Genomic DNA, 14,711 nt, shown 5'->3' on the forward strand with positions numbered 1-14,711 from the left:
ACACACACACACACACACACACACACACACACACACACACACACACACAAGATTCTCAGTGTAGACTAAGCCTTTCTATGTGAAAATGATTGCCATGTGTATGTCTGTATGTGCTCATCCATTCCTGTGTATGTGTTATCTGTAGGAAGTGGACTAGCTACTTTGCCTATGGATGTTTGTCTCTACTGAACATGTGTAGGATGTGAGGGATTGTAAGGGAGAATGAAGATTCTACACACAGCGAGTCAAATACAAAGTCAATTTAGTTAATCTCATATTACACAGTGTCCCTGTCCCTCTCAAAAAACTGAGGGAAATATGTCATACTCTAGTACAGGTGTATTCATCTCTTAACCTATGAGGTCTGGAGCCTGCTGGTTTTCTGTTCTTCCTGATAATTCATTGCACCCACCTGGTGTCCCAGGTCTAAATCAGTCCCTGATTAGAGGGGAACAATGAAAAAATGAGGTGGAACTGGCTTCAAGGTCCAGAGTGTAGTTTGAGGGCTCTAGTATATACAAAGCCCTACCATGCAAGGCAGGGGATGGCAGAAGTGTTGTACCTGCCTATATTTGTAGTGTCACTGTCAACACTGCCAGCTTCAATCTTACCCAGTGGTGCAGGTGTGGTGGTGGCCAGACGTGCACACCTAAAGTGCATTTGGAAAGTATTAAGGTCCCTTGACTTTTTCCACATTTTATTACAGCCTTATTCTAAAATGGATTAAATTGTTTGTTTTTACCCCTCATCATTCTACACACAATACCCCATAATGACAAAGCAAAAACAGGTTTTAGGACATTTTTGCAAATGTAAATAAAATACTGACACATTAAATTTACATAAGTATTCAGACCCTTTGCTCAGTACTTTGTTGAAGCACCTTTGGCAGTGATTACAGCCTCGAGTCTTCTTGGGGATGACAATTACAAGCCTGGCACACCTATATTTGGAGAGTTTCTCCCATTATTCCCTGCAGATCCTCTCAAGCTCTGTCAGGTTGGATGGGGAGCATCACTGCACAGCTGTTTTCAGATCTCTCCAGAGATGTAGGCATCAACATTGACAGTGGTGTAAAAAAATACTTTAAAGTACAACTTTTGTCCGTTTTGGGGGGTATTTGTACTTTACTTTATATTTTTGAAACTTTTACATTTACTTCACTACATTCCTAAAGAAATTAATGTACTTTTTACTCCAAACATTTTCCCTGAACCCCAAAAGTACAAATGTTCAATTCACACACTTATCAAGAGAACATCCCTGGTCATTCCTACTGCCTCTGATCTGGTGGACTCACTAAATAAACACATATGCATAATTTGTAAATGATGTGCTCCTGGCAATCTGTAAATACAAATAAATAAATAAATGCAATCTGGTTTGCCTACAATAAGGAATTTGAAATTATTTGTAATTTTACTTTTGATACATGAGATAATATTTTAGAAATTACATTTACTTTTGATACTTAAGTATATTAAAACCAAATACATTTAGACTTTTACTCAATAGTATTTTACTGGGTGACTTTCACTTTTACTTGGGTCGTTTTCTATAAGGTATCTTTACTTTTACTCAAGTATGACAATTGGGTACTTTTTACACCACTGAAAATAGATACATCTTACAACCACTAGGCTAGTGCTAGGAGCCTGTCGAAAATGAAACAATGTTTTTCATATACTTCTGTCTACTTTAGAGCGCTGTCTATCAACCGGCAGGGTGGCACCACGTTTGTTCATGTTTAACCTCAAATCATGTTTGGCCACTGTTTGTAGAAAGTTTTCTGAATAAGCCTTGGACTATCTGACTGTCATTTTCCCACACAGTCATTGAACTTATGACGGTGTTGGGCAAGGTTTTTGTCAGTTCGCCTACCTAGTAAAAAGCTTACCTGTGGCAGCGCGCATACTCTCTGCCTGGCCGGTTTCTGTTTGTGGAAGGAGGGATCTCTACAGTCAGCGTACTAGAACTCTTCGATACAAGGGAGCGAAATCATTTTGTGGAGAAGACCCATCGTTAAAAGGTGGGTGCCGCTTAAAGTTGTACTTATTTCCTAAAACAGCTATAGTAGCCGACTGAGCTTGTTTTCAGACCGATTAACTCATCTTTTGAAGATTGTGTACATACTCATGTCAGTGTCAGGCGGCCTATTTTTCAGTTTTTGTCGCTTTTTGTTCACTTTTTTTTCTCAACCTGCCTTCTGCACACCCTGAATGAAACTTAGTAAACCTATTCCTGTTTTAAAACACTTTTCATTTAAACATACTATCTATGGAGTCTAGACAATAGAATCCAGACTTGTGCAATTGTTAAGTTCTTGAAACTAATGGGAAGTCCCCTTTTTATCCCCACCATGTCTCCACCAACATTGTGGTTACTCAATACTAACCTAAATGACAGAGTGAAAAGAAGGAAGTTTGTACAAAATACAAAATAATACAAAATGTGCATCCTGTTTGCAATAAAGCACTAAAGTAAAACTGCACAAAAAAAATTATATCCTGAATACAAAGTGTTATGTTTGGGGCAAATACAACACATCCCTGAGTACCACTTTCAAGCATGGTGGTGGCTGGATTATGTTATGGGTATGCTTGTCATCGTCAAGGACTAGGCAGTTTTTTGGGGGGTTATAAAAAGACCTGGAATAAAGCTAAGTACAGGCAAAATTATAGAGGAAAACCTGCTTCAGTTTGCTCTCCAACAGACAGAGACAAATGCACCTTTCAGCAGCACAATAACCTAAAACACAAGGCCAAATATACACGAGTTGCTTATCAAGACAACATTGAATGTTCCTGGGAGACCTAGTTACAGTTTTGACTTATACCGGCTTTAAAATCTATGGCAAGACTTGAAAATTATTGTCTAGCAATGATCAACAACAACTTGACAGAGCTTGAAGAATGAAAATAAAAATGTATGCGCAAATATTGTACAATCCAGGTGTGCAAAGCTCTTAGAGACGTACCCAGAAAGACTCACAGCTGCAATCGCTGCCAAAAGTGACTCTAACATGTATTGACTCAGGGGTTGAATACTTATGTAATCATGAAATATTTGGGGGGTTTTCTTCACTTTTTAAAATTTTTGTTATTATTTCTTTTTACAAATGTTTGAGATTTTCTTCCACTTTGACATTACAGTATTTTTTGTAGATCGTTGAGGAAAAAAATACAATTAAATCCACAACAAAATGTGGAAAAATAAAAGGGATGTGAATCATTTCTGAAGGCACAGTATAATGTAAAGTGCTTTAAGCACCAGCAAAAAGTGCATAGGGGCCTACCGGTATAAAGTCAATTCATTATGTATTGCTGAAGTGCTTATAGTTGAATCCCATTGAGCTTTTACTCTGCCACCTGTTATTAACTCATTCCTTAAATTAAGTCAAACTCAATTTTCACCTCACCACCTCTGCTCACTGGGAGGGAGCCTATAGCATGACATGTTTTTCATTCACAATGTGTTGAATGAATAACTCAAAATAAATGTGTGGTTGTGTACTGCATCACAAGACATCTCAGTTCACCTAGCGAGGGGTGTCATGCACCCCAAAAATCTAAGGGGGCACAATGTATGCAAGGATGGCTGGGGTGTGCTCCAGAGGGGGCCTAATCCCCCCCTGGCTGCAAGTTGGAAAATGTATAATTTTTCAAACACCTAAAACAGTATTTTCCTGCAATCTATAGAGCCATAATCATTATTCTTAATTCTTAAATCATTATTCTTAATGATGCCTGTGTCCTCCTGACTGGTGTTTTTATTTATTTTAAGAAACTAAATATGCTTCTCTGGATTTCTGAAAAAATCTGGGCAGAAGATTAAAAGGAATGTGGTTCTTATTCAATCAAATCAAATCGATTTATTTAGCCCTTCGTACATCAGCTGATATCTCAAAGTGCTGTACAGAAACCCAGCCTAAAACCCCAAACAGGAAGCAATGCAGGTGTAGAAGCACGGTGGCTAGGAAAAACTCCCTAGAAAGGCCAAAACCTAGGAAGAAACCTAGAGAGGAACCAGGCTATGTGGGGTGGCCAGTCCTCTTCTGGCTGTGCCGGGTGGAGATTATAACAGAACATGGCCAAGATGTTGATAAGTGACCAGCATGGTCCAATAATAATAAGGCAGAACAGTTTAAACTGGAGCAGCAGCACGGCCAGGTGGACTGGGGACAGCAAGGAGTCATCATGTCAGGTAGTCCTGAGGCATTCAATACATTTTGTAATTGCTTTGCCTTTCTAAATTCTTAACAACCTTGCCAGCATGCATGCCAGCTAAGCTAGGTAGACAAGCTAGCTACTCTAATTTGATTGATAGCCTGAAATAACTTATTGGTAGCTAGTTATGAGGTTGGAAAATTGGAAACCCATCTGGACTATTTAAAGCCAAATATAAACGGGACAAATCTGAGGGGGCTGTGCACCCTATGGGCATGACTCCTCTGCACCCAGCTGTTGTTCTGTGTTACAAACTCCTTAAAGTTACATTGCCTTTTTCTGTGTGTGTGTGTGTGTGTGTGTGTGTGTGTGTGTGTGTGTGTGTGTGTGTGTGTGTGTGTGTGTGTGTGTGTGTGTGTGTGTGTGTGTGTGTGTGTGTGTGTGTGTGTGTGTGTGTGTGTGTGTGTGTGTTGGTTCAAGGGTTCAGAAGGACATGTGTGGGAGCCTTGGGAAGAGGACATATTCTATCCAGAAGCATTAGTTTGTCTGTCTCAGCACGTCCAGAGGAAGATGCCTTGTATTTGCCTCTGATGTGCTGTTTGAGATGGAAGTTGGTCTTTGGCTGTAAAGGAGTTACCTGCATTACTCTGTGTTCATATGATCCTCTGTGATCTTATACAATACACTTGTTTGACAGTGGACCCTGCATCTGTGCCCGGAGGGCCTAGGCTTGTTGTCATAGTATCAAATCCAACATTTTAGGATGACAAAAGCAAATGTGGTACTGTCATGGAATGGCGTAAAGGATTAAGGAATAGTCTACAACTGTTACATGATGTGTATGTTAATTCACCAAACTCTATAATGTTGTTTTTTATTGCCTTGGAAGGGTTTTTGTTCTGTATCCGTCAGCCACAGAGCACTTTTTTTTGTTTTTCAGCAGATCATTTCATAAACAGGCCTGTTGCCATCATAAATAAAAACGGACTTGTTTACTACTCTCTCCACCCTCATACCTCTCTTTTCCCCACCCATCCCCTCTCTCCATTTTCCCCAGCCCTCTTACTGCAAATGGTAGGGAGTATCTTCTTTCAACCCTCCCCACATTACCCCCATTGCCTCATCACCCATCTGAACCATTACTCTTGTATCACACTTAAAGACACTCCCTCAGTGCCCACTCTCTCCCCTACCCCCAGTGCCCCATCGCCCATCTGAACCATTACTTTTCCCTTGACCTTTCCAGCCTCTTCATTCACCCCATCTGAAGCCCATTTCTCCTCCCTGTGTGGTGCTCTGCCCCATGATGAGTGCGCAGCCTCGGAGGATCCGCCTAAAGCCCTGGCTGTTAGCCCAGGTGAACAGCGGGAGGTACCCAGGCCTGCAGTGGCTCAGCCCGGACCACCGGATCTTCCAGATCCCCTGGAGACACGCCACAAGACACCTGCCCACCTCTGAGGAAGAGAACACCATCTTCAAGGTGAGAGGGGGGTCCATGCTGAGAATGGCATGACAGATCTGAATACTTAGACTCTGTATGCTGTCAAGTTTTGTCTTAGATCTACTTTTTCTTTGATCACTACTAGCAAATCGAGGAACAGACATTTGTCAAAAGCTAAACCATTTTCAGAAGTGTTTAATCAAAACAGCACAGACATTATTCCCTTCAAGTAGCACGTTTCAAAAAAGTATTTCTAGGGAACTCTGCTACTAAACTCAGCAAAAAAAGAAACGTCCTCTCAGTGTCAACTGCGTTTATTTTCAGCGAACTTAACATGTGTAAAGATTTGTATGAACATAAGATTCAACAACTGCGACATAAACTGAACAAGTTCCACAGACATGTGACTAACAGAAATGGAATAATGTGTCCCTGAACAAAGGGGGGTGTCAAAATCAAACGTAACAGTCAGTATCTGGTGTGACCACCAGCTGCATTAAGTACTGCAGTGCATCTCATCCTCATGGACTGCACCAGATTTGTCAGTTCTTTCTGTGAGATATTACCCCACTCTTCCACCAAGGCACCTGCAAGTTCCCGGACATTTCTGAGGGGAATGGCCCTAGCCCTCACCCTCCGATCCAACAGATCCCAGACGTGCTCAATGGGATTGAGATCCGGGCTCTTCGCTGGCCATGGCAGATCACTGACATTCCTGTCTTGCAGGAAATCACACACAGAACAAGCAGTATGGCTGGTGGCATTGTCATGCTGGATGAGCCTGCAGGAAGGGTACCACATGAGGGAGGAGGATGTCTTCCCTGTAACGCACAGCGTTGAGATTGCCTGCAATAACATCAAGCTCAGTCCGATGATGCTGTGACACACCGCCCCAGACCATAACGGACCCTCCACCTCCAAATCGATCCTGCTCCAGAGTACAGGCCTCGGTGTAACGCTCATTCCTTCGACGTTAAACGCGGACCTGCCTTACAACAGGCCTACAAGCCCTCAGTCCAGCCTTTCTCAGCCTATTGTGGAAAGTCTGAGCACTCCTGGAGGGGTTGTGTGTTCCTGGTGTAACTCGGGCAGTTGTTGCCATCCTGTATGTGTCCCACAGGTGTGATGTTCGGATGTACCGATCCTGTGCAGGTGTTGTTACACGTGGTCTGCCACTGCGAGGATGATCAGCTGTCCGTCCTGTCTCCCTGTAGCGCTGTCTTATGCGTCTCACAGTATGGCCAGTATTGCCCCCAGTATTGCCCCCATCTGCAGTCCACATGCCTCCTTGCAGCATGCCTAAGGCACGTTCGCGCAGATGAGCAGGTACCCTGGGCATCTTTCTTTTGGTGTTTTTCAGAGTCAGTAGAAAGGCCTCTTTAGTGTCTTAAGTTTTCATAACTGTGACCTTAATTGCCTACCGTCTGTAAGCTGTTAGTGTCTTAACGACCGTTCCACAGGTGCATGTTCATTAATTGTTTATGGTTCATTGAACAAGCATGGGAAACGGTGTTTAAACCCTGTGAAGGTCTGTGAAGTTATTTGGATTTTTACGAATTATCTTTGAAAAACAGGGCCCTGGAAAAGGGATCTTTCTTTTTTTGTTTGTCATCCACACACTTCCTTATCCCATTCAGCGATAAATGCATCAACTGTTTTAGTGAACTGAAAGAGCCTTGGTTTCATTTCCACTGATTCTCTAGTGTCAAACCTCTCTGGGTGTTCCTGACCTCGTGTATAAGGATGTCCACATGATATCCACTGCACCAACAGCAGTAATTGCCTACTCCCTGCCTGCTTTTGGCTGGAATCATTTCCTCATTAGCCATTACCCTGTTCTCCATTTACAGTGCATTCGGAATGCATTCAGACCCCTTTTTGCACATTTTATTACGTTACAGCTTTATTCTAAAATGTATTGAATACGTTTTTCCCTTATCAGTCTACACCAATACCCTATAATGACAAAGCAAACCGTTTTTTGACATTTTTGCAAATGTAGAAAAAAAAACACACAGAAGTACCTTATTTACGTAAGTATTCAGACCTTTTGCTCTGAGACTCCGGTGTATCCTGGGAAGTGTACCAAAAAAATTATGCAGCATTGAAGGTGCACAAGAACACAGTGGCCATCATTCTTAAGTGGAAGAAGTTTGGAACCACCAAGACTCTAGGAAGATCTGCCCGCCCGGCAAAACCGAGCAATCGGGGGAGAATGGCCTTAGTTCGAGGTGTGACCAAGAACCTGATGATCACTCTGACAGAGGCCTAGAGAGTTCCTTTGTGGAAATACGAGAACCTTCCAAAATGACAACCATCACTGCAGCACTCCACCAATCTGGCCTTTACGGTAGAGTGGCCAGACAGAAGCCACTCCTCAGTAAAAGGCACATGATAGCCCGCTTGGAGTTTGCCAAAAGACACCTGAAGGACTCAGACCATGAGAAACAAGATTATCTGGCCTGAATGCCAAGCGTCACATCAGGAGGAAACCTGGCACTATTCCTGTGGTGAAGCATGGTGATGGCAGCATCATGCTGTGGGGATGTTTTTCGGCGGCATGGACTGGGAGACTAGTCGGGATCGAGGGAAAGCAGAACAGAGCAAAGTACAGACAGATCCTTGATGAACCTGCTCCAGAGCAATCATCACCTCAGACTGGAGTGACGGTTCAACTTCCAACAGGACAACGACCCTAAAGCACACAGCCAAGACAACGCAGGAGTGGTTTCGGGACAAGTCTCTGAATGTCCTTGAGTGGCCCATCCAGAGCCCGGACTTGAACCCGATCGAACATCTCTGGAGAGACATGAAAGTGGCTGTGCAGCGACGCTCCCCATCCAACCTGACAGAGCTTGAGTGGATCTGCAGAGAAAAATAGGAGAAACTCCCCCAAATACAGGTGTGCCAAGCTTGTAGCGTCATACCCAAGGAGACTTGAGGCTTTAATCTCCGCCAAAGGTGCTTCAAAAAAGTACTGAGTAAAGGGTCTGAATACTTATGTAAATGTGATATTTCTCCTACAATTTATAAACACCTTTTTTTCGGTTGTCATTATTTGGTATTGTGTGTAGATTGATTTGGGGGGGGGACTATTTAGCCCATTTTAGAATAAGGCTGTAATGTAACAAAGTGTGGAAAAAGTCAAGGCGTCTGAATACTTTCTGAATGCACCTGAGTTGTGACTAATGTGGTTGGTTAATGGCAGTGCAGTAACCCACCCATGACCCCTGTAAGCTTATGAAACAACAAGTTAAATACTCGGCAGTGGCCAACTTTTTACAGGCACATAATGCCGAAATTAAATTGTTTTATTCATCATTTGTTCCAGGGCACTTCAATTAGCACTGCTACCCTTAATAATTGCCCCTTGGGGATGAATTTGATGGGGATGAATTTGATTTGAATTTAATTTAACCCTCACCCATTTGATTCCATCCAGATGTGACCCCTTCTCCCATTCATTAAAATGTAACCTCATTCTCCTCCTTGCCTACCCCTCTCTTCCCCCAGGCCTGGGCTCTGGAGACGGGGAAGTACCAGGAGGGTCTGGATGAGCCTGACCCAGCCAAGTGGAAGGCCAACCTGCGCTGTGCCCTCAACAAGAGCCGGGAGTTCAAACTGAAATACGACGGCACCAAGGAGACACCCGTCCAGCCCTACAAGATCTACGAGGTCTGTGACCAGCCCTGCAATGGAGGTAAGAGTGTGTGTAAGCATGCAGGCTCATTGGCAGCTTTGCAAGTCTTATCTGATTATCTTATCTGTCTGTCTTCAAATTTAAATGAGTTATTTTAGAATAACTTTGTTGAACTTGTCTAACCTCCAGATATGAATGTTTTGTGAAACTAATTAGATTTTCTCCCCCATGTTGATGGCATATTCCTTTTTGATTTGGTTTCAGACACAGTTGATGAAGATGAGGAGGAGGTAAGGTGTAGACAATCACTTTTCCATTATTTCAGAACAATGTGTTATCTCAAAACAATCTGAGAACAATACCCATATATCAGCTTTTTTACACAAACATTAAATCTTGTCTTTTTCAGATGCCGAATATTGTTGGACTCTCCATTGGTAAGTGTATACTGTCAATACACCTTTGCTACTGAGCCATGGGTCAATTGGGCAGAAATCGCTTGAAAGGTTAACCGTTTGAAATGTGCCACTATTGACATTATGCGACGTCTTAAGTGTGTGTGTGTCCTCCTGTCTCTCCCAGACCCCAGAATTAGTGACCCACACAGTTTTCAGACATTCCCTACTGCACATAGGATAGACTTTCCCTTCAGCTCCGCTCTCAATGACAGATATGGCACCCCCCATCACACCCCTATGTACTCCAATCCCAACGGGAGCATTACCATGGCAGCGCATCTCCCTCAGCCAACCATGGCTCCCCCAGAGTTTTCTGCCGACGTTCCATTGGTGGTGAAGTTGGAACATGGGGACTTTGTGCACCCTGGACCCGTAGGACCCTCCAACAGCCTGGGGATGGGTGGAGGGAGCATGCAGCCTCCTGTGGTCACCGAGATATCCCCCATGGTTCCTTCTGCTGCATCTGTGGCTCCGGTTGACCCTAACCCAGGTGCCGACCCCATGGAGGCCATGTCAGGAGTCCAGAACCAGGATGAAGGGCAGGCGGTGCCACCCTACAAATATGACCTGCTGAACAGCCTGCCATGTGAGTGGAATAGAACCAATAGGTCCATGCTGTGTTGAGAAGAATACTGCTTTATGTACAATGGCTTTACTTTTGCAGTCAGGGACTTCTGCAATAGTTCCTTGCATGTTATCCAAAAAAATAATTCATTGCAATTCCCCTACCATAAAAACAGGGTGTTCAACTTTATTTGGTATTACAATTCATTCACTCAAATTTACTCATTCGATGGATTATCGGGCATTATCGGGCACTATCGGGCATTAGTGTAGCAGTCTGGAATACCTGCCAGTCACACCCATCAAATGGAACACACCGGCAGCTGTCTGAAAGTGTGGGGGATGGTAAGACAGGTTCTGTCATGAATTGGAAAATCGAGTTTTGCCCTTTTTAATAGCTAAAGCGATTGTGTTATTCATTGATTCTAACCCCTATTCAGTCTTATGACAACTTGGTATCAGAATACTATTGGGCATGATTAGAAAGAGCTTTATTCAATGTTGACTTTTTAAAGTGCCCACAATTATTCTAACACTACATTATTTGACTCTGGTTTCAGTGACTGACCTAGACATGAATTTCCAGTACCGGGGTCGCAAGATGGGTTCCTTGACGGTGAGTAACCACCAAGGCTGCCGGCTGTACTACGGCCACCTGGAGCCCACCCCAGAGCAGGTGGACCTGTTCGGCCCTGTCAACCTCAACCAAGTTCTCTTCCCTGGCTCGGCCGACATCCAGAACGAGAAGCAGCGGTTCTACACAGAGCACCTGCTGGATGTGATGGACCGAGGCCTGATCCTGGAGATCTGGGAGCAGGATATATACGCTATCAGGTTGTGTCAGTGCAAGGTGTATTGGTCTGGGCCGGGCGTTGACGAGCAGGGGCCTCCCAACCCTATGGAGAGGGAGAGGAAGTACAAAGTGTTCAGCCTCAATAACTTCCTGCACGGTGAGTCGGTCAATCCATTTTATTGCTGGGTATTTTAGTCATCTTCGGCACAAGTTTCATAGTGTTTGAATCCCCATCTGATCCCTCAAAACACCCTATTTTTCAATTGAGATTCAATAATCACATAACACCAAATTATCCTGTCAGATGACAATGCTGGACTCCATTGCCATGATTTTTCAGTTAACTTGAGGCTGTCTGAGTTTCAATTGATCCCTGAATATTTCAGTCACATGCCCTTTCTGTGAGTAAGCTCTTGAATAGTACTTATTGCTTGTACTGCTATTGTTGCACAGACCAGGCATCCAAATGAATTAGTTATAGAACAGATATTACAGGAGATAACCTTTATTCCTCCCTCTCATGCACACACATACCAACAACAGGGCTCATCTTGTTCCAGAAAGGTGAAACTCCCACCCCACCACCGTTTGAGCTCTACTTTTGCTTTGGGGAGGACTGGCCAGATCAACGGAAACCCAAGGAGAAGAAGCTCATCGTTGTGCAGGTGAGCCGAACGAATTGACCCCATACCCTTGACAGATCCAGTACACACACATGACATAACAGGGACCCTCCATGTCTAGGTGGTCCCTGTGGTGGCGCGGATCCTAACAGAGATGTTTTCCGGAGACCTGTCCTGGTCCACAGACAGCATCCGGCTGCAGATCTCCAACCCAGACCTGAAGGATCAGACGGTGGAACAGTTCAAGGAACTCCAGAGGCTTCTCCAGAGTCAGCATGGCCTGGGACCCTGAATCAGGGGCCTCTTTCTGGGTCTTAAACAGGGCCTGTCCTGGATAAATAACCTTATTCAACTGCCATTAATGTTTTGTGTGTTGGAATATTAGCCTTCTTTCAACTCTGAGCCTCCCTCAATATAATCTTCATCCATACCATCCAGCCTAGAGACCTGTGTCTTAACTGGATCTTGGGCAGAACTACTTCTACATCATCAAAACCCAGACTGCTGTATCCTCAATGTGTTTAGTAAGTCGCTCTGGATAAGAGCGTCTGCTAAATGACTTAAATGTAAATGTTTAGTCTCTTAAATTATTTTTTTGTATTACAATTACCACGGCAGTATTTTTTTTTAAATATATAGTTGTGGCAGATGACTTAACTGTCACTATCCATTTTCCTTTTGCAACACTGGCTCTCTCTGATGCTATGAGGCCAAAAATGTGACACACACAATGTGAAAAGTATTGTAATGTTCTTTTTTATGAATACATTAATCAGCAAAGTGGTAATTTATTTCTTGACCAAAACAGACCATTTTGTACTCGAGTCAACTGTCAGAGGGTGTTTAAGTCAAGGCAAGGATGCAGTATCCACTGGTACTGTCGCTTCACACAGGCTCATCACCCTCAGATTCCATAGGCAATTCTAGAACATTGAGAAACGCTTACCTTCATTCAGTTAACAGCTGGAAGGGAACCTGTTTGACTTGAACACAGAGACCGGGTCGTACATTGTAGGCGTGATCCAAACATGTACTTGGCAGTGAGGGTGAACCGGTCAGCAAATTACCCTCAGCTGTCACTCACCACCCTTCTATGGAGTTCTACACACATTCACTGGAAATTTGATGTGTGAATGGGCTCAAGGAAAAGTAGGGGCTGTTGTGTGGAAGTGTCTCTGGATATATTTCCACCGAGTTGCAGCTACACAGTAAGCTACTTAATGTCCAGACAAATGCATGTCGGCATCTAAGTAGAAAACACATAGCACTCGATGCATAATATCAGTGTGTGTGTGTGTTGTCAGAGACTAGTGGCTCTGCAACAAAGAACACCTTGTCTAGAGGTCGACCGATTATGATTAACGCCGATACCAATGATTTTATTTGTAATAGACAATTACAACAATACTGAATATAATGCCTCAAATAATGCAAAGTGTTGAGGAAAGTAGAAGTGCAATATGTGCCATGTAAAAAAAACTAACGTTTAAGTTCCTTGCAACATGAGACTTCAATATTCCAAGGTAAGAGGTTTTAGGTTGTAGTTAATGTAGTATTTATAGGACTATTTCCCTCTATACCATTTGTATTTCATATACCTTTGACTATTGGATGTTCTTATAGGCACTTTAGTATTGCCAGTATAGCTTCCGTCCCTCTCCTCGCCCCTACCTGGGCTCGACCCAGGAACACAGACATCCACCCCCGAAGCATTGCTCTGCAAGGGGAACAACAACTACTCAGTCTGAGCAAGTGACTTTTGAAAAGCTATTAGCGCGCACCCTGCTAACTAGCTAGCCATTTCACATCCGTTACACCAGCCTAATCTCAGGAGTTGATAGGCTTGAAGCACAGTGAAGAGCTGCTGGCAAATGCACGAAAGTGCTGTTTGAATGAATGCTTACGAGCCTGCTGCTGCCTAACACCGCTCAGTTAGACTACTCTATCAAATCATAGACTTAATAACACAAATACGAGCCTTTGGTCATTATGGTTGAATCCGGAAACTATCATTTTGAAAATGTTTATTTCAGTGAAATACGGAACCGTTCCGTATTTTATCAAACGGGTGGCATCCCTAAGTCTAAATATTGCTGTTACATTGTACAACCTTCAATGTTATGTCATAATTACGTAATATTCTGGCAAATTAGTTCGCAACGAGCCAAGCAGCCCAAACTGTTGCATATACCCTGACTCTGCATGCAATGAACGCAAGAGAAGTGACAATTTCACCTGGTTATTAATATTGCCTGCTAACCTGGATTTTTTTTTGCTAAATATGCAAGTTTAAAAATATATACTTCTGTGTATTGATTTTTAAAAAGGTATTGATGTTTAGGTACAGTCGTGCAACGATTGTGCTTTTTTCGCAAATGCGCTTTTGTTAAATCATCCCCGTTTGGCGAAGTTGGCTGTCTTTGTTACGAATAAAGCCTTTCACACAGTTCGCAACGAGCCAGGCGGCCCAAACTGCTGCATATACCCTGACTCTGTTGCAAGATAAGTGACAATTTACCAAATTAAAATAAATTCATGTTAGCAGGCAATATTAACTAAATATGCAGGTTTAAAAATATACTTATTGATTTTAAGAAAACATTGATGTTTATGGTTAGGTACACATTGGAGCAACGACAGTCCTTTTTCGATTATATGCAACGCAGGACACGCTAGATAAACTTGTAATATCAACCATGTGTAGTTAACTAGTGGTTATGATTGATTTTTAAAATATTTTTAGAAGATACGTTTAATGCTAGCTAGCAACTTACGTGAATGCAGTAAGAAGCCAAGGTAACAGGCAGGCTCCTCGTGGAGTGCAATGAGAGGCAGGTGGTTAGAGCGTTGGACGATTGAATCAGTGAGCTGACAAAGTAAAAAAATCTGTCGTTCTGCCCCTGAACAAGGCAGTTAACCCACCGTTCCTAGGCAGTCATTGAAAATAAAAATGTGTCCTTACCGGACTTTCCTAGTTAAATAAAGGTGTTTAAAAAAAATCAAATTCGGCTAAATCGGTGTCCAAA

At 43.0% G+C, this 14,711-nt stretch overlaps 1 protein-coding gene across 3 annotated transcripts; it reads left to right on the forward strand.

Annotated features, from left to right (window-relative positions):
- Positions 1-1,697: 1,697 nt before the first annotated feature.
- On the forward strand, positions 1,698-12,465 carry LOC124013705 (interferon regulatory factor 5-like). Of its 3 annotated transcripts, XM_046328143.1 has the most exons (10): positions 1,698-2,029; positions 5,413-5,646; positions 9,121-9,307; positions 9,512-9,537; positions 9,657-9,684; positions 9,830-10,291; positions 10,830-10,885; positions 11,009-11,219; positions 11,606-11,727; positions 11,807-12,465. In XM_046328143.1, exons 2-10 carry the CDS (start codon positions 5,470-5,472, stop codon positions 11,975-11,977), a joined length of 1,440 nt encoding a protein of 479 aa, XP_046184099.1. In that variant the 5' UTR covers positions 1,698-2,029; positions 5,413-5,469; the 3' UTR covers positions 11,978-12,465. The 3 variants fall into 3 exon arrangements, with proteins under 3 accessions (XP_046184099.1, XP_046184098.1, XP_046184100.1); XM_046328142.1 differs by having other exon boundaries at positions 10,830-11,219; XM_046328144.1 differs by lacking the exon at positions 11,807-12,465 and having other exon boundaries at positions 10,830-11,219; positions 11,623-11,727.
- Positions 12,466-14,711: the final 2,246 nt, after the last annotated feature.

Source organism: Oncorhynchus gorbuscha, linkage group LG25 (assembly GCF_021184085.1).
Source record: "Oncorhynchus gorbuscha isolate QuinsamMale2020 ecotype Even-year linkage group LG25, OgorEven_v1.0, whole genome shotgun sequence".
Taxonomy (NCBI): Eukaryota; Metazoa; Chordata; class Actinopteri; order Salmoniformes; family Salmonidae; genus Oncorhynchus; species Oncorhynchus gorbuscha.

Coding starts and splice junctions, on each gene's coding strand:
- LOC124013705 (XM_046328142.1), top strand. CDS start 5,470: ATGATGAGTGCGCAGCCTCGGAGGATCCGCCTAAAGCCCTGGCTGTTA. Junction 5,647..9,120: donor AAGAGAACACCATCTTCAAG/GTGAGAGGGGGG, acceptor CTCTTCCCCCAG/GCCTGGGCTCTGGAGACGGG. Junction 9,685..9,829: donor TATTGTTGGACTCTCCATTG/GTAAGTGTATAC, acceptor TGTCTCTCCCAG/ACCCCAGAATTAGTGACCCA.